Below are 19,680 nucleotides of genomic sequence, written 5' to 3'. Positions count from 1 at the left end.
CTTTCATGCCTTAACTACTGGTGATAGAGACCAGAGAAAAGACTCCAGGATGAAACACTCCTCTTTTGCTGGGGAGCAGAAATATCAGGATCAAGTATCTCATTCCATATTCTTCATAGGTTTCTATGAACATTCTCACAGAGTAGGGATTGCAGCCTGATGAGTCAAAAAAACCTTTGATAAGAAAAAAAAAACCTACACAGCTTAGGTACTTTTAAAAGTAATTCAATTATCCTACATGAACAGCACACTTACTTGTATCTCTTTGTTATTTTCAGTCAATATATTTTTCATTCAAGAATATTACTAAAGGATCTTTTTGAACTCAGTTCTTGCCAGTATTTGAGTTCAATTCAGAGACTGCCAGACATGGAATTTCATATTACTTCTTGCTTGAATTTTTGCTCTGATAGATGTTATCTCACTACGAACGTTTTGCAAACTTTGTCTCCTAGACAACTGAAATCACATTTTTTTAATGTTCCCTTTCCTTCACAGAATAAATACAAGTCTTAAAGTATATCAGAACTTTTCCAAAATTGAATCTGGAAGTCTTTTTATTTTCTAAAGTTTGCATTGAAAACTGTAGTTATTGAACAAACAAGCATTTCACAAATCTGTTCTCAACCCCAGAACTAAGTTTACAGTAACTGAAATGGACTGTGCAATACACTGACTTCATTGATTTTCATTTTCCACATTGTAAAATATGAGGATAAAGCAGAAAATACAGATTATGAGAAGCATATTAGCTTTTAAATATCCTTTTGGCTTTAGACAGCAAGTGGAATGTTGGTGAAAATATCTGCAATAGCCACATATTGGGAATAAGGTGTTTTAATGTAACTTCATGCACTTTTCAAGCTTCGGTACCAGTAAAGCTTTTTCCTCCCTTCTAAATTGTTTTGTTTCTCAATTCATGTTGTTGTTCTTAACCCAGTGTTTTATAAAACCATAATCACTCAAAAAACCCCAGCAAACCAAACATGTTGATTTGCCAATTTTAATTCTCAGATTTCAATATGAATATCACTAATGTACGTAAAAATAAGACTTCTAGACAAAAATACTAGGAAGTCTTCAAGGGACACAAGAGGATGTGGTCTAGATATTTATAAAGGCTCACTTCAGAAATAGCTCCCCCCCAAACCACCCCTGACAGAGCTTACATTCTCCCTCAGGAGATGCCTCACCTCTAAGGGATGAGAGAAGATCAATCTGGATAAACTATGTGAAAACTATTCTTACATCAAGCTGTCACCATGACATCCAGGGAAGGCGATAAACTGCTGAAAATTGGACACAGGGAAAAAAAAAATACCTGCCAAATTATGTCTAGAGATTTCTAGGAATAAAAGTTGCAGTTGGTATATAAATTTGAATTCCAAGAAAATAATGGGGCTTATGGATTAAGAAAAATTTTTAACACCCAGATAAAATACCTGAGGAGTGAACATAAAGATCGTTTAAAAATACAGCTTAATTTCTCCAAAGTAACAGATCACAGGTCTTCTAAAGACCTCAACTAAGAAAAAAATATTTTAATGCTCTTTACACTTGAGCCAAAGCCCACATCTCCAACGGTAACCAAGACTGAAGCATTATGGAAAGAAATATAGTGATTCACAATATGAAAAACTGATAGTCATTTCTATTAGGTTAAGAATTATCTGAGTATTGCATCAAAGCATAACGAGAAAATGTAATAAGCCTAGTTAAACAGAAACATTGATGCTAATTAGAAACAGAATCTCCCAAAAATAAACTATAACTTTAGTATTTCTGGCATCATCAAACCACAAGGAAGATCTGAAATGCTATAAAATAATACTCAAGAAAAAGAAACTATCACAGAGATTAGAAGTTCAGAAAACTACCATGAAATGAAAAACTACAGTTATTTCACGGGTGTATCAGGCTGATGAGAGGAAAATGCAGTTTATGGTTAACATAGCAAACAGAAACACTTTTCTAAGCATTTATGAGTTTTCAGGCCTCTGATTTTCACTTCAGAGGAAAAGCAGTTACACCTATCTTTTATTACTTGCCTTATTTTTCTTAGCAAAGTGTGAAAAGGTCTGAAGAGCTCAGACATATCTTCTGGTTTATGGTCCAAGTTTAATGGTCCCTCGGAGTAGACAACAAGGCCACTGTAATTCAAACACATGCATGAGCACACACAGAAATGAAAACTTTATTACACAGAGCAACCACTGAATAGTCAGAAAAGCAACTGTACATAAACATTAGAATGACATCTAACTACACCTCGTTATCTTATTTTTGTCTTATTCACCCACAGTTAGAATTAGATGCCATTTAAAGTAACAGGAAAAAGATTCTCTCCACTCTGTTCCCCCCTTAAACACGGCAGAAAAAGCAATGGAAGCATAAAGGGAAGAACACACATTTATTTCATTGCTGCAGCTGACTGATTAAAAAAAAAACAAAACAAAACCACAAAGGAAACCAAAGGAAACCTATTATCAAGTCCACTGGGGAAATTCCACTGATTTGAGATACTGCAGATGTCTTATTCTCTCCAGTCTAAATAATTTCCAGGTAAGGCAGTGGACTCCTGAGCTCCTAGTTTTCTACCTCTAGGATAAATATAACCTGGTATTGACATATAGTAAAAAAAGAAAACAGATATTCTTAATCACATAAAACATATGTTGAAGAAACCACACTTCTAAATCAACTCAGCAGTTGTACAAATTTCCCCGGAAACAGGTAAGTTCACAGTCCTGAGAGCCTCCATGTACTTCACTGTAGATATCTCAACAGCTCCTCCTGACCAAATCACCACTGCCCAAACCTGTTTGTGTGTCAGGGATTAAACAAAACTCACCTTCATATCAGCTGTACCATACCATACTGTGTCTGAGAGTGGATTCCCACCAGGCACCACTCCTCTTAAAACTGTTTAATCCTCTGCCCACTGCAAAAACAGTGTATGTTTCCCAAAGGCAACCCATTCTCACACCTGAGATGACATCAGTTTTCTTTTTCCAAGGCCAGTTTCCCCTTCCTGTCCATAGTGTCAGTGCTCTGTTACCCAAGGTATTTCAAAGTCATGTTCCTTTTCTTAAACTCAAACTACATTATGCTTCAGAGCTATCCAGCATCCAAATCATCCAGAGTAACAGGGATCCTCAGCTAACTAACAAGACTATCAAAGTACTTTGGCCACCAGTTATTCCCTAGCAAGCACCGTGTGACCACCAAAGCCTCTCCTGATGTCACAAGCTATATGAATTCCTCTGAAGTATTTAAAAAAAAAGACCAGGGGATTAGGGATTTGAGGGCAGGAGCAGGGAAGAGAAGATGAGAGAGAGAAAAAGTTGCTTCCTTTGCAAGTCACTTTTTTTTTTTGTGGCTTAAGACAAATTCCCTTGTTGCCAAGGGTACAGCATTTCATCTTTGTTTTCTGTGCTTTCCAAGCTTCAACAAGCAGGTTGCCACAAAGTGAAGCAGTTATTGCTGACTCATGTCTTATGTTCTGCATAAGCAAATGTTACTACTTTGCTCAGTGAAAGCTCAAGGCTACTCTCCTCAAACTTCTACCTGATGCCAAGTCACTGTTTCTTTGGCTTTCAGGCACAGTTTGCTTTCCATAGAATTTAATTCTCTGAAGAAGTTTTTAAAAAAAAAATAAGTGGGCTAGAACACCACAAGAAAAAAAAAAATAAAAGGATTATGAAATGGCTTCTGTATAACATTTGAAAGAGCTCTGAAACAAAGCCTGAATATAGCTGTAGCACTAAAAAGAATTAAAAATTGCTAAAAAGTGTGTCTTAATATTTCCTACAAGGCTTGTGTTTCTTCCAGAAAACACTGTATCTGGATGGGGTAGTTATTCTGTGGAACTTCACATGAGAGTGATTTCTTTCCATATCACTGGATAATTAGGAGCAGTTAAACTTTTTCTCTTCTTCTCTATCCTTCTTTGCAATTTGGGATAGACATGATCTATTTTCCAGAGAGTCCCTGGTTTTCCAGTTAGTCATGATGTGTTCTTCTTCACTGTGTCTTCCAGCAGCTTCAAACTGAGTTCTCACATTCCTGTTGTCTTCCAATAATCAGATTATTACTGTTATTATTTTTAGAATGACAGTTAGAGACAATATACTATTTAACAGGAACAATAGACCACAGAGATTTCCTGAGGAGAAATGTATTACACTCAGGATTTGAGGTTTTTTATTTCCCTCAATTATACTACTTATATTAGCTAACTTTAAAACATTCACAATGGTAAAATATTAAAAATATGCTGGCTTTACTCCAGAGAAGCTGCTGCCTTACTAAATCATGAAGACTCATTAGGAAAAATGCATCTGATTTGTTCAATATTGCAAAAACTGCATGAAGCAAAACCACTGTTGTAATTTAGTTGCCTTGAGTGGTCAATACAGGGTACAAATCTACACAGAAGTTACACATATTAATACTTTCCTTCAAGAGAATTAAGCCTAACTCAACAGTTACAATGCAGTTTGCCATGGTAATTCCTTCTGAACCTAGAGTCATTGAGAAAAATACACAAATTTAATTGAAAATTTGTCATTTTCAAGACTTGGATCCTTAAGTCAACTATTTTTGAGTGTCACAAAATATGTGCTTTCAAAAAATATTTCCAACAATATGACATTGCAAAGACTGATGTTTCTAGTTTTTAAAATTTGCTGGAGGATGCCTGATCAATGTTCCTGCCTTTATATTTAGAGACCTACCATCTTTCTTTGTGTTGATATTCTACATTAAACTGGTAATGATTTAGAACAAAACAACCCTCCTCTTTAATTCTTTTTAAAGAGCGTTAAAGCAAACTCATGTGAAAGACAGTCCATCAAAATTCTAAACACAGCTTTTCAAATCTTCAATAAACCTTTAAATGAGGCAGAGTAGACAGTAGTTAAAAATTACTTACCATACAATGGCTAATCTTGGAATTGTAAACATTAAAGCTGGTTCATAGTCATCTATCATATCTTGAGTGAGGTACCCAAGCCTTAACGCTCTAAGCAAAAGAATGAAATTATTTGGTAAGACATCAAACTCTCAAAGAACATATTTTGTTAAAGAAAAAACGGAAAAAAATGTTATAAGCCAAACCAAACTGACAGTATTTAATTCATGCACTGGTTTTGCACCTAAACCACTGTGTATATAACTGACTGCTTAAGTCTTTGCTTTAAAGAAAAAATAGTACAATAAAAACATGAATCCAAGAAAAAATCCCTTGAAACACTTAAAGCTTTTAGTCACTCAAAACCCAATTCCGTTTTATGAAATTTTCTCGATTTACTATTTCATGTCAAGCTTCAGCTTGATACTGAAGACCACTAGTGCTGACAATTTTTCAAATAAAACAAACGTTTTTAAAGTAATAGGAAAAGTATTTGGTTTCATTTTCAAATATAAATTGCTCTAATTATCAAGGTCATTCTCCCCCTTAACTAACAAAAAAACCATCCAAGAACAGCCCAGTTCTACACAGTAACTCTTACTGAAGTCTAAGGATTTAATATTTGGGGGAGACTTCATTGTCCTCAAATACCTTCTCAAATGTCTTAAACCCCTTTTAAACTAAACCCCATTTTGTTTGGATTTTTTACTTGGCTGTATTTTCCAGGTTTCTTCACAATTTCCAGATTTCACCATATGTTTCAATTTCAAATTTCTTCTCTGACTTGTTCATATCAGTGCTTAAGATAGCACTTAAAACTGCACATTAGCCCTGCTTTTGGTCCCCAAAAGAATGGAAACAACTTTTTCTTATTCCTTGTCAGCACTTTTCTGGCCAATACTGCTGGTGGTGGATGGGACACGACCACAAAGCAAGCCCTGGTTGGTGCCAATAGTGGATGGACACACTGGTGTGTGGCCCACCCTCACTCCCTGTTTCCTTCCTACAGCTCCCACAGGTTATCCAATGCTACAAGTAAGAAACCATCTTTTCCCTCTTACTGGGCAAATACAGAATTACAGAATTGTCAGGGTTGGAAGGGACCTCTGGAGATCACCCAGTCCAACCCCCCTGCCAAGACAGGGTCATCCAGAGCAGGTGACACAGGAATGTGTCCAGGTGGGTTTGGAATGTCTCCAGAGAGGGAGACTCCACAACCTCGGTGGGCAACTGTTACAATACTCAAAGTAAAGAAAATAAAGAAATTCTCCCTCATGTTGATGTGAGCTTCTTGTGTTGTAATTTATGCCCATTCCTCCTTGTCCTGTCCCTGGGCACCATGGAAGAGAGCCTGGCACCTTCCTCTTGACACCCACTCTTGAGATATTATTGTGCATTGATCAGATCCCCTCAGTCTTCCCTCATCTAAACAGGCCCAGATCCCACAGCCTCTCCTCTTAAGAGAGATGCTCCAGACCCCTCATTATCTTTGTGGCCTCTGCTGGACATGTGTGTGCCATAGGTGAACACGTGTATGTGTAGTACCTCTCTGACTGATGGCAGGTTAATTCCTCCTACTTGTTGTGACTTTTTTTGAGTTGTAATCCTGTCTTCCAAAATGCCTGAAACACCTCTGATCCTGGAGTCATGTACAGATTGTGGCAGCGTTCTCCATACTCCTCCATTTCTAAATGAAAGGATCGACCCCACCAGACCCAGAGTCCTACCTCACAAGCTTTCCTAAACATGACAGTAAAACCAACATTTATTTTAAGGGCCTTTTACAGTCAACTGGTGTCTAATAGTTCTACACAAAATATGATTCACTAATTTCCTTTTAAGAACACTGCTGCGCTGCTCAAAACCCCACTTAAGCTGAGTATTTCACATGCTGTTGCCCTCTACTGCCCACCTGCAGGCTAGTTAATCTGTCACAAGGGGGAAGAAAAAAAAGTTGTTCAACACATTACAAATTCACACTTTTCTTTGCACCTTATACTTCTAGAAGAACTTATGAATTGCTGAATTATTTGATTTCTTTCATCATCGCCCCTTCATAAATACAGAGCCAAGGACCAGTCCTTTGAGATTTTAAAGAACTTTTACAAGTTCTTTATGATAATCACTGGAGGTTCACAGATGATTTGAATCATCTCCCCATGTATTCTTGCATGAAATACCATTATGATGCCTTGAACAGATTTAGCTTATTTTAATGCTTAGTCTTCATGTACACATCTGGAACCAGGCATACCAACAATACTGGTACTGTTGGATTATGAACTCTCTTGTTTTGTATTTTCTTAATGTAGAAAACAAAAAAAGCACAGGCTTGTGCCTGGCAAGCGTGCTTAATACCTTTAAACTTTGTACTTGGATACTTACTAGAAAAGAAAAAATACCTGGTGTTTTATGACAATTCTTCAAGATTATAGTTAATGTACTTCTATAACAATCCACACAGAAATTAGACACAGAAATTAAGATCTAGTCCTTAACTTACCTCTCCACAGTTTCACAGAACAGTACGATCACCTCTTGCTGTACATAGTATTCTTTTGGAGACTTCACAGGTACCATGGCCGACACGTAACTACAAAAATTATAAAATAACGTACCACTGTTTCACATGCTTTAACAAATAAGATTATAAATAAAACCCAACCTAGGGCAAATAACCTCAGAAACCTGTACCAATCTCAGATTTCCTGTACCAATTTGTATTTATTTCAACAGCACTCGCTATGAAAACTGTACTGTACAAGAATCTGTAAGAAACGCAGCCAAATTCCTTATTGCAGTGGAACTAAGGCAGCGGAACTTAGTAGTAATTTAGAAATATAATTATACACATTTAGCTATCAGAACTCTGTACCGTGTGGCACAGGGCCTTAGAAGGATCTTTACTGCCCCATCTTGAAGACAGAATAGTTTGCTCTGCACTTCCTTAATAAAAAAAATAACCTCTGACTTAAACCAAACATTTTATCTATAAAGGTTTTACCTGAAATTAGATTAGTGAAAATCAGTAACCCCAATGAGACAATTTATGACACTTAAAATTTGGCCTCATTTCTATGTGGAATTCCTTGCAAAAGCACTAATTCAACAAGGTAAGAAACACCGGTAAAAGTTTAGTGGTTTTCTGTCACTGCATTACTTAATTGGTCATTTGATAAATACAAGTAACACAGAAAGGGAAGAAGCTGTTTGCAAAACAATGGTAAAGAAAAATGTTGTAAGTAGAGAGCTGGTATTGACAGGCCAAAAACTGCACAGACACTGCCAAGAACCAGTTACTGATTGTCATTGGTGTCTGCACTCAAACCCACACTTAAAAACATGTTTTTAGACAGTGTTTTCAATTAAAGTGTTTTCAATGTAACAGAATAATGATGCTTTTTCTAATCAGAAAAAAAAATGCTTACCTGAGTAAAAGAATACAAGAGAATACCAGTATTGAGGAAGAGCAAGCAGTAATGTGAGACATGACAGTCTATAAATTATTCCCAAGAAATAACAAAAGACTAGCCAATTGTAAGAAACATGTTCTGCTAAGGGCAGCAATGACTGTATAATATTAGATCCACAGATAATCTTGCCCATTATCTTGTCTGTGGCCGGCACCACAAACATCTAACACACAGGCAGGTAGCTGGTTACACTCTGAAGCACACTGTAAGACTGGTCAATGTGACCCTGAGGCAAAAAAGCATCACCCCAAAAAGCAGTTATTTTTGCTTAAGCTATAAACCTCAAAGTCATTTTTCAATCAAATTTTCAAATCAGTGAATTCCTGTGGTTAATTATGGCTTTTGTAAAAGCACTTCCTCCATCAGAATTCAATTTGTCTTCCTAAATTCACTGCATGCATCTTGCTTGTATCACTAAGCACAAGAAAACAAAACCTCAGTCTCTAGAATATTTGTTATCACTCTTTTCTTTTTAAACATCTCATATTTGTTGCCTTTTCTCTGACAAAGAAAACATTAAGAGAAGAGATTTATGGTTTCCTTTTGCGTCTTGGAAATTCTCCCTCAAATGCCATATGCCAGTAGGCAAATGGAAGATTATAGTTTAGTTGGAGAGAGCAAATGTTGATTGCTAAAAAGCTATTTAGTTTTCTTTTCATTATTGCTACATTGGAAGGAAAAATCTAACAATACAACAAATTACTAAGAATTCAAATACCATGATAAAAAATTTACATACTTTTTCCACTCAAAGAACACAGAGCAAAAGAGCCAATTTCCAAAAACCAACAAGCTACACAACAGCTGCAGTGGCCAAGATGTTGCTCACAACACATTGACTTCAGCTCTTTTACCTCAATTCAAACTCTGCAAAAAGGACATCAAAATGCTTGAGGGAATCTTTCATTTTTTCTGTGTAGAGGTTCAAATCCCTTAAGGCCTGGTCACGAATGATATTTCTGACTTCTTCCAGGCTTCGGGTCAGATCCTTGGCCAAGGGCCTCATAGCCATACTCTCAATTTCACGATTCATAATAATTGAACCAGCAGCCAAACACTATGAAAGATATGAAGAGATAAAATATTAGCTTTTCCAAAGTAAAAATACTTTTATACTTAGAAACAAAGCACAAGATTTGCTATTTAACAAGATGTGCTTTTGAACAAGGGCAGTACATTAGCCCCAGATGGCTGCAAATTATTAAACAAGTGAAAGATTTAACACTGGTATGTCACGAGTCAAAAGCTTTCACAGAAAAGGTTAGGGAGCAGCTCAGTGAGGGAGACATGAGAACAAGGGAAGGTTGAAGTACAAGAACCACAGGGCTGACAGAAGAACTAAAGCTATTCTCCCACCAGTTAGGCAATAAGCATTAGTAGGATAGATCCTCTATGCACACATGGATTGCTTGCATAAGAGAGATGGGAATCTAGCAAAACTACAGTTCCATGGACTGTTTTGATTTGGGCTAGACTGCTTGATTTTGTAAAATAAATCCATTCCTTATAAAACAAACAGAAACTCTGCAACTGTGATGTCCTTTACAGTGAGACTGCTCTTTTACAGTGAAACTGCACACTGGCTATCACCCAGAGATCCAGTAAGGCCAGTATCCTGCTTCCCACAGAAACCATGATTATATATAAAAATCAGGTCACCAAGTGATTCTTCCCTTTCAATGTCTGGAAAGCAGCTATTTAAGAGACTCTTTGCCCCAGGCAGTACACATGGACTCTCTCTGACCAGCTGACAAAGACATGAATGGTAGATTTTTACTGCAACACATCATTAAAACTTTTTATAAATCTTGCTATTAAAAACAACTGCTGGCTTTATTCTTTACAATGAGCACTGATAGAAATCATACTTGCTGCATTAATGGAAATACTTCTATTAACTGAAAATATACAAGGTTGTTCTCAAAGATCAGGGGCTTCTCTCCATTTTTAAATCTCCATTTGCAGCTGTGTCACTCCCCTCGCCCTGGCATCCTGTGGATGGGAGCCACATCTGCAACTCAGTATGAGGGACCTGCAATCCCAGGAAGGATCCTTTCTCAACAGCCTGATCCATTGATTTGTGTTTCAAGGACACTTGGAGAAGATCATGTTCTTACTTCTTACCAGCAAAAGCAGTATTTGTGGGAAAGTATGGATAAAGTAAGTGTTACCTGCTAGTAGGTACTTCTCAGTCTGATAACTCAGTGATTGTACTGACAAGGACACAAGTGTGTACTCTTAAAGCTCATACAACCTTCCTGCTACATGAATTTCCAGGAGGACAGTGTCTACAGCAGTAGGAGTTTGCATTACATCATCACTGCATATGTTACTTTCTCTGAAACCAACAGGTCTTTCCAGCTTGATGGTTACACCGTAGAACTTTGATTCGGAAACAGGTTTAGCTTATGTAACACAGCAGTGAATAAAACAAGACTGAGGACAGGATTACAAAGCATTGACATACCAAATTAATTTTGTAAATTCTATCTGAGACTTCTCTGACTAAGAGGAGCCTACAATTAACAAGTGTCAAAGCAAGTTTCAGAAATGGAACATATGGAGGCATATTGGACTGAACATGATGGGAACTCTTCATGGAGAAGATGCACCCAAAAAAGAAAGGAAAAGTTGGTAGAGGAAAAAAAAAAAGTCTATTAACAGGAGCCCAAGGACTGCTTCAAATACAGGAGAGGCAACGCTGCAAACAAGACCACAATGTGCTGTTCTGTGGTGGGATGTCAGACTAATCCCCCCTCAAGTCTAAACAAATTCATGGTGCCTTAAGTCACCTTCAGGCCAGTAAACTGAAGCATTTATCATTAAAGATACCACAATGATTTATTTTTTTTTAGCCAAAGACAACAGTACTAATAAATATCTTGCATAGCACATCCTTTTTTTCTGACACTTCAAGCTTCTTTTGGTTAAAATAATGAAAGCTTATTCACTACAAAAATTCCTTATTCTTACAGGTTGCTCTAGAAGCAAGTCTTTGAGAGAAACCACATAAGAGAAGAAAAGTGGACTTCAGTGTTCTGCACAGGAATTATTATATTTTTAGCATAGAAACAAAACAAGCAAGTTATGTGCAACAAATGACAGCTCGAAGTTATATATTTAGGATGAGTTATAGCATAACATAGTCATTAAAATAAAGTGACAGCATGCACTTCTATTTGTTGGAGATGAACTTTTGTCCTGAAAAAACTCCCTAATACACTTCTATTTGTTTCTAAGATCTTCAAAACACAAGATGGCCAATCAGCATAAAAAACAATAATATCACTCAGATGCCAACCCACAAAAGAATAGTTTTTACTATGGAATACTGATAGCACACAATTATGAAAATACCAGGGTATGCTGTTAGCCCAATGAAAACCACAGTTAAAGAACCCCATTTCTCTGAGCACCCAGAGCAAGTTCTTGCAGATGTTTACAACGCTCTGTAATTTTTTGTACCACTTCCAGAAAAGTCTGAAAATGTACTTGGGGCTTTATACAGCAAAAAAAGTGTCTATTAAGCCCAAGCAACAGAAATATGACAGACCTACCTCTGCTCCAAACCAAAGCTGTCCTGCAAGGTTGTCATGGCGTATTTCCTCTGGAAACTTAACACAAAAGTCTCGGTTGGCCCGTTCATGTGGAATGCATTCATCCATGATCTGATTTATGATGTTCAAAACATTATCCTGAAGCAAAACACAGGATAGCATATATACTGTTTGCATAGAAAACATTTTTTCTAGATTCTTATTAAAGTTTATTAGTGAGGTACCAACCAATTAAGATAGAAAATGCAGTGTTTAACCCTCAATCTTTATACACACAGAGAAAACAGAGGAGAATACTGCACAGAAACAAGAGCAGCAAACTTCACTCTCTAGTTTTCCCAGCAACCATTTCTCAGATTAATTGCACTTAATTTTGACTACTTCAATGGAACTTGTGATGAGGAGGCATGATATAAAGAGCTCATTACCTCCAGCTATCTGTATGTACCAGTAAATAAACTAGAAGTACAAGTGAACTATACTTCTTCCATTTCCTCTCACCAGCCCCAGCAATATCACTCCATTATTCCCGAAAAGAGCACCTGACAGGGTACCTTGGAATTGTTAGAAATTGAGTTATATTGGGACCATTGTGGTTGAATAGATTTTAATTCATCCTGGGAATCTAAAGCAGGTAGTTTACACACCTGAATCCCAAGTGGGCAAGGGCTGGCATACTCACCTACCACCTCATCCCCCAGACACCCAGGAGGATAAGGGGACACCACACAAATTAGAGCCTTAATAACTGCTCTGATCTACATCTGCACCAGGACAATGATCAAAGACCTATAACCAGTTTCTTGAAATGCAGTAAATAATCTGTATTCATTTATTTGAAAAGATAATTTTCACATACGCTTGCTGGAAACTGCATGGAATTTGATTAACGTAATAAAGGTAGATTGAGAGCATGAAAAAAGCTGAGTGCTTTCATTAAAGATGTTTTGCCTGTCTCAGGCTTCTTCAAGTATTCACAGAATTCACATTCTATTTAATATATTTCTCAAACAAATACAACCAAATCTGTCTGTACAAAATTCTTTAACAGACAGAATTGCTTTAAATCTACACTTCACTGTTTTATTTTCACCTGCATTGAAAAAACAATAGAAGACAAGAAGACAGGAATTTTGAAGAACCCTGCCCCTTTAATATGTTCCCCATCAAAAAAGACAAAACCTACTTTAGCTACAAAGAATGATCCACATTTTCTGCAATTTCTGCACAGACTGCTGCACCTGCTGTTGCCACAAAATAATCTTAACATTAATGCTGTAATTACAGTTGTCTTCATTCATACTAAATGAATAAATTAACCATCAGCAATATTTATTACACACTGGTATAAGGTACTTGATGTGTTAACAATTAAAACACTTATACAATAAAGTATTTTTTGCAAGGCTGTCATGAGATAATATGTTTCATTTCAGTAAAGTTGTTGAAAACAAACAAACAAAAACACCTCATACAGTTAAAACACAGGAGTAAGTGTAACATTCAACCACATTCTCTGGAAATAAGTCTGAAAATCAAATGCCCTGTAGTCCCTCCAGGGCATCACACCACAAACCATGGCCAGCAGGTATGAGAAGAGACAAGAAAAGAAAACCAGAATCACTGACACATAAAATACCTTCTTTTAGAGATGCACCCCTCACTCTGCTGGGCCTGCTGTTCTGCCAGGATCAATATGGCATTAGGATCCCTCAGAATCAAAAGAGATGCTCACTGGAGAAACTGAGGGAAAAACCAAGCTTCAATATTCCCTAGTGTAATTGCAAGGAGAACTGAAGTTCAAATCCTGGAAGAAGAGAGAACAGAGCAAAGATGCCCACACCCTGCTTTCAGCAGCACCATCCTGAACCACTGGCTGAAGAACACTTTCACCACCTCCTCTCTCCACAACAGCATGGAGTTAGCCAAGCAAATCCAAATCAGAAAGACACTTCAGGATCAGAAAAAACAGACTAATATGAAGTTTCCTATTCTCCTTCCATTTCTTAATTCATGGTATTGAGTATACTTCTCTCACCATTATTTAGCTAAATCTAGCTGGGGAACCAAAGTATTTTGAAAGTAGGTCTTCTAAGAAAAACAACTCCTAAACTACCTACTCCTAAACCCAAAGTTACAGAGCAAAGACTGAAACTGAGGATAAAAACATTTAAATAGCAGAAGGGCATGAGTCACTCACGAGGTATTTCAAATCTGTTATTACTAATCTATTTTGAGACCAGGTGCTTTGCCAGTAGCTCTCGCTTTATCACCAGAGCAATACAGGTTGGTCTTTATCATTAGGATGAAAAAGCCAGATTCCTGTTTTCAGAGAATTAATCAAAGTTTGCAAAGGCCTTTTTGCATTGGAGAGATACAGTGATAAAAAGCAATCTTAGCAGTTAAAATTTTACAAAAGTTTCAGGAAATACAAAGAAATATTAGGGCAGGGAACTCTGAGAAGAACACTATTCAAATCTGGTTATATCAGACTTCAAGTAATCCAATTACATTATATTTTAGGACATGATGTTCCAATTTATTTTACTTGCCACCAAACTTTAATATGGGGAAATGCAATTTTTCCCCTGCTTTTTTTTCCTCAAAAGCTACACAGAATAAGACGAAAAGCCCTATTGAAAACCTTTCCTCCCTAAATTTTATTTTACTTTAATGGATTATTTTTTAAATGCAATCTTATTTGACAGCAGCTACAAGACAGATTGAATTCCCCTTACAAAATCACCTATATACATACTCTGAATTCCTGATGTATCAAAGAACATTTTAAGCAAATTGAGTAAAGCAAGAGGACTCATAGCTGGTATGCAACTGTTCAATGGTTTTTTTTCTGTTTTTCTACTCATTATACCTGTTAAAAAGCACTAAGATCCTGTCTAAATCATCTCAGGAGATAATTATTACAAGCATCACGAAATTTTATACCTTAATGCACTTAAATACTGCAACTAAAGGCAAGATGATGCAATGAAGATAATTCAACTTTTTACCATATACTAACTTTTAAGTACATAATTTATTTGTTTACCACCTAAATGATGTTTAATTCTTCCTCATTTCTTCAACATTCCTATGATCTCTAGATGCTTCTGATCCAGAGCACCCAAGATCTACCAACACACTTCCATGTATGCCAAACTTTGAGTCAGATCTCTTTTTTTAATATGTGCAGTACTACTAAGTTAAACCACAGGTAATTAAAATTTTAATATACACTTTCCAATGGACATAAATCACAATAGCTCCCTCTCCCGTAGCAGTTGTTTGTATAGAGTTACCTGGCTTCACAGGGGCAGCTGGTCATTCTGTCAGAGAGCTAAGTGAAAAAGCCAATTAAAAAGATGGCCATCTTTTCCTGCTTAGTCTAGCAGGGATGCAGGAAGATTAAGGAAAGAACAGCTGATGGAACTTTGCTATACAATGTACAAATACTGAAAAATTTCTACAAGGTAAATTGCTTTTGCAGTTCCAAGATGTGCAATTTCCCAAATTCTCTGTTGTTCTACAGGGCTTATTTTATTCTCCCACAGAAGGAAAAAAAACCAAAACAAACCAACAATTCTCCACCACTCCCGTTCCCTCCTCCATTCTTCTTATGGCACTCAGAGCAGAGTAACTTACATAAGAAATCTGGAATATTTGCTCCCATAATAATTTCAAATCTCAGCTGCTTTAAAGCTGGAAGGATGCCAGCCAATTTAGACAGACTATCCAATGCATTGTAAGCAAATTATTCTTTCCTTTAGAAAAGCTTCAAGAAACATTCAATTTATTTAATTACAGTATTCTGCTTTGTAAGCTAATAACAAATGGGTTTGGATACATAGCAGCACTGAAATTTTTCTCTAATTTAAGCAACAGAAATCAATTAGTTGGAATTGAAGTAGTAAATCTTTCACTTGATCCATCTTCCTACATAAAAGCCTCCAGATTTTAATGCCTCCTTTGGTGGCTTTATCTGTTATCTTTTGGTTTATCTGCATACTGGGATGTGCACAGTTTTGTTTCAGATGCTCAGTTGAGGCTTTACAGCAGCACAGGAAGCCACTGCAGAGATTCTGCTTTGGGATTTACTCCAACCTCCTCATTTCCTGGAAAACACAGCTCAGAGTTTCACATAACAGAGAGCACTTTCATTTCATTTCGATAGGAAAGATAATGAGTGGTAGTGAGACAATGCATGTAAGGTAGCCACAGTAGAGGACAAAAAGTTGGTTTATTTTTGGCCCAGCAGTAATTGGCCATATATTAAATAATCAGAGCATAAAGCTAACATCAACTGCTGCATTAGCTTCCAGAATAGGTACCCAAAAAATGCAAAGAAATTAATCTTTCTTATACTATGAAACATATATTTAGATCAACAAAAGGCAGACTTATCCACCCTTTTACACGTCCTCGATAAAATTTACACTGCTCTTCCATAACATTAAATTTAATATGACCTTTCTGAGGTCTTTTGCAAGACTTCTTCAAAGGAAGGTAACTTCCTGTGCTGTTCAGTACCTCTTTAATAGCCATGTTTTGAATTACCAGTAAAATCTCAAAAAAAAGTCAAGGCAATATGGTCTGTGATGATATCACCATGAGCTTAATAGATGATATTTTAGCCTCTTCATTTAAGTAAGTCCATGACATTTTTTGTTATCTTTTCTATCTTGATGTTAAGTTCCAGAACTCCTTCACGTCACATTATGACAATCAGAAGTCGCTGATAACCACAAATTAATGCCAAAAATAAAGGAAGATTTTATTGCAATTAAAGCAATTATCTAGTATTTAGGGTTTTATAGGCTACCTTAACAGAAGAAACAGAAGTAATAGGGTGGTGTACTCTCTGATGTAACAAACAGGTTTTCAAAGTACACACAGAAGTCCTGGCTTCTGAACCCAGACAGCTATTTCACATCAGAGATTCAAAGTCCCTCTAGGCAGCAGAGTTCCATGGCTTTCTGTCCAGTCCACCTTGCACAGACTGCAAAGGCTGCGCTTTCAGACTCTCTTTGCCTCATCAGCTAATTGAGTATTTCCCACTGGCAACGTAGCACCATGGAATTGTTTGGGTTGGAGACCTTTTGGATCATCAAGTCCAACCCTTAACCCAGCATTGCCAAGTCCACTGCTAAGCCACGTGCCCAAGTGGCACATCTACACATCTTTTAATTACCTCCAGGGATGGTGACTCAGCCACTGTCCTGGGCAGCCTGTTCCAACGTGTAACAACCCCTTCTGTGAAGGAAGTTTTTCCTAATATCCAATCTAAACCTCCCCTGTCACAACTTGGGCCATTTCCTCTTGTCTTATTAATTGTTACTTGGGAGAAGAGGCTGATCCCCACCTGGTTACAACCTCCTATGAGAGATGATTAAGGTCTCCCCTGAGACCTTTTTTCCAGGCTAATCATCCCCAGCTCCCTCAGCCACTCAGAAAACTTGTGCTTGGACACACTACTGCTGATCCAGGCCAGGTGCCCTTGGCCTTCTTGGCTACCTGGGCACACCTGGTTCATGTTCAGCCACTCTCAACCAGCACCCCCAGGTCCTTTTCCACCGTGCCCTTTCCAGCCACTCTGCCCCAGCCTGTAGCACTGCAGGGGTTGTTGTGACCCAGGGGCAGGACCTGGCACTTGGCCTTGTTGAACCTCAGACCACTGGCCTTAGCCCATTGATCCAGCCTGTCCAGATCCCTCTGTGGAGCCTTCCACTCAGATCAACACTCCCACCCAACCTGATGTCATCTGCAAACTGACTGAGGGTGCAACTCTTGATGCTCAACTTTCTAAAAGTAATGGGATTTTTCAATGTATGAACTTTGGGGAGCAGCTCCTAGTTCAACCTCGCCCACTGCAGAGTAATACTAAAATTCACTGTGACAAGGCATCTTGGATATCTAGCAATTTAAACTCTGTATTGCCCCAGCGTAGCAACAACTCTCAATAAATAAAAGAGGAATCCCCATTCACAGAGGGCAGAATGAAGGAGGTGTCATAATGAATTACTGCCATCTTCACTTTGCCTTTCCTCTGCTGCAGTGAAAGCATCCTGCATCCCCAACACATTAGCTGCTGAGTTGGCATGGAGCCAGCTTTCTTCCCTATGGTTCTCTGCTGCAAATTAATTCCCTGACCTGCAGTGCACAGCATTTTCATTCCACTCTGTCCACAGTCTTAGATAACAGGCAGTTTCTCAGAATGACCTACTTGATCCGTGTGAGCAAGTGGAAACACATGGAAAAAACTTATTAACATGGGAAACTACAATTTAAGACCACAGTATTAAACATTATTAGGATCCTTTTTTCAAAGAAAAAAATACCGTAAACATTAATTACTCCCTACATCAATAGATCAAATATTAAATGTAAAAAGGAAATAAAATTACTGTTAGTTGATAGCGTTGAAATGATGGCCCAACTTAAAGTCAAGCATTTTACATTTTATAGCCATTTGCTAATTCTATAGTGACCAAAAGTTCCCCAAAAATTATGAAGAAAAGCTGTTAAAAATATATTTAAAGAGACACAATTATTTTATTTACTGATTACAAATGTTTAACTCTGCACATATTTTTTACATATCTGTAACATTCCACTGATCACTTGACATTACTGGGGAAAAAAAGGCAAATTTAAGATCTGTGAACCAAGCCCAAGAGACAAAAAAAAAAAAATCAACTCTTTTGATACTTATAGGTTATTTAGTGTATTTAGAACAATTATACTCAAGTTCATTTGCAGTGAAGTAGAGTGAAAACATATATGAAAGGGTTGACAAGTCTGCCTGCATACAAAATAAATGTTAAGAGCTTTCACTCAATTGCAAACCCAAATAGCAAACAGGTACCTGACACCAACTGTTTGAAGATGTCAGGCAGCACAGAGAAGACATCTGTTAGAGCAGTGCAACTCACACAAGTCATCATGACTGGGAGTAATGAAATGACAAATGTTGCCATCAGTTACAAAACAACTGAACTGGAGATGAAACTCTAAAGGAAAACCACCCAAATTTACAAGCTCTATTATGATAGGAAAAAAGTAAAGTAGATATGTGCATTGTCTCAGATTTAAGCTTAATCTTGACATCATCACTTTAAAATGGCTTTTCTCAGTTTTTCTTTTTTATCTAGACTGACACTGTCCCCACCTAAGTTAAATTGGAAGACACTGTATGAAAGAAAATAATTTTCTTTGAATAAGGCTTAGCTCACTCTCATGTCAGACAACTGCCTAATCCTGGCACAAATTTCTGACATTCCTACCTCTGCATCAAGTCTCTTAAATACAGACCATATGAGAATTTTTCTAGAGTTCACTAGCTCGGTTCCAGTTTAGGAAAAGCCTTAAACACAGATACAATTCAGAAAACAACCACATTCCCTCCTCACCACAGATCAGTGAGGCTGGACAAAGTCTGCTCTTGGTTCTTACTCCTTCGTTCTGTTGTTAAAAGGTATCTTTGTCTACTACAGTTTCTAAACTTTGTGAACATGAAGGTTTCTTTCGGTGAACTTTTTCCCTTGATCTCAATAATTACCTTGATGTCTCCTTCACTGACCTCTACTAACGTAACTAATATAATGTCTCCAGGGTTGCAAATTAAGCAGGCAAGAGAGACTTGGCCATTACTTTAGCTAAAATACTCCTGGTTCAATCCACACTGTTTAACCTCTATATCCATTAACAAAATAACATCAGGAATAGATTCTTGCCTACTTCT

At 37.3% G+C, this 19,680-nt stretch overlaps 1 protein-coding gene across 10 annotated transcripts in view; it reads right to left on the bottom strand.

Annotated features, from left to right (window-relative positions):
* The window catches only part of ZFYVE28 (zinc finger FYVE-type containing 28), a 150,539-nt gene that overhangs the window by 50,980 nt on the left and 79,879 nt on the right, over window positions 1-19,680 (bottom strand). For 8 of the 10 annotated variants that reach the window (XM_069014601.1, XM_069014602.1, XM_069014603.1 and 5 more), the window contains exons 3-7: window positions 11,943-12,080; window positions 9,240-9,442; window positions 7,416-7,505; window positions 4,934-5,023; window positions 2,049-2,150 (exon numbers count right to left, since the gene is read on the bottom strand). In XM_069014601.1, coding sequence (XP_068870702.1) covers window positions 2,049-2,150; window positions 4,934-5,023; window positions 7,416-7,505; window positions 9,240-9,442; window positions 11,943-12,080 — 623 coding nt within the window. Of the gene's footprint in view, window positions 1-2,048; window positions 2,151-2,180; window positions 4,073-4,933; window positions 5,024-7,415; window positions 7,506-9,239; window positions 9,443-11,942; window positions 12,081-13,581; window positions 13,655-19,680 lie in introns of those variants that run through there. The other 2 variants (XM_069014606.1, XM_069014611.1) reach the window with 2 other exon arrangements.

Source organism: Aphelocoma coerulescens, chromosome 4 (genome assembly GCF_041296385.1).
Source record: "Aphelocoma coerulescens isolate FSJ_1873_10779 chromosome 4, UR_Acoe_1.0, whole genome shotgun sequence".
Lineage (NCBI taxonomy): Eukaryota > Metazoa > Chordata > Aves > Passeriformes > Corvidae > Aphelocoma > Aphelocoma coerulescens.
The sequence above is the reverse complement of the archived record's forward strand: the minus strand, read 5'-3'. Positions and strand labels throughout refer to the sequence as shown.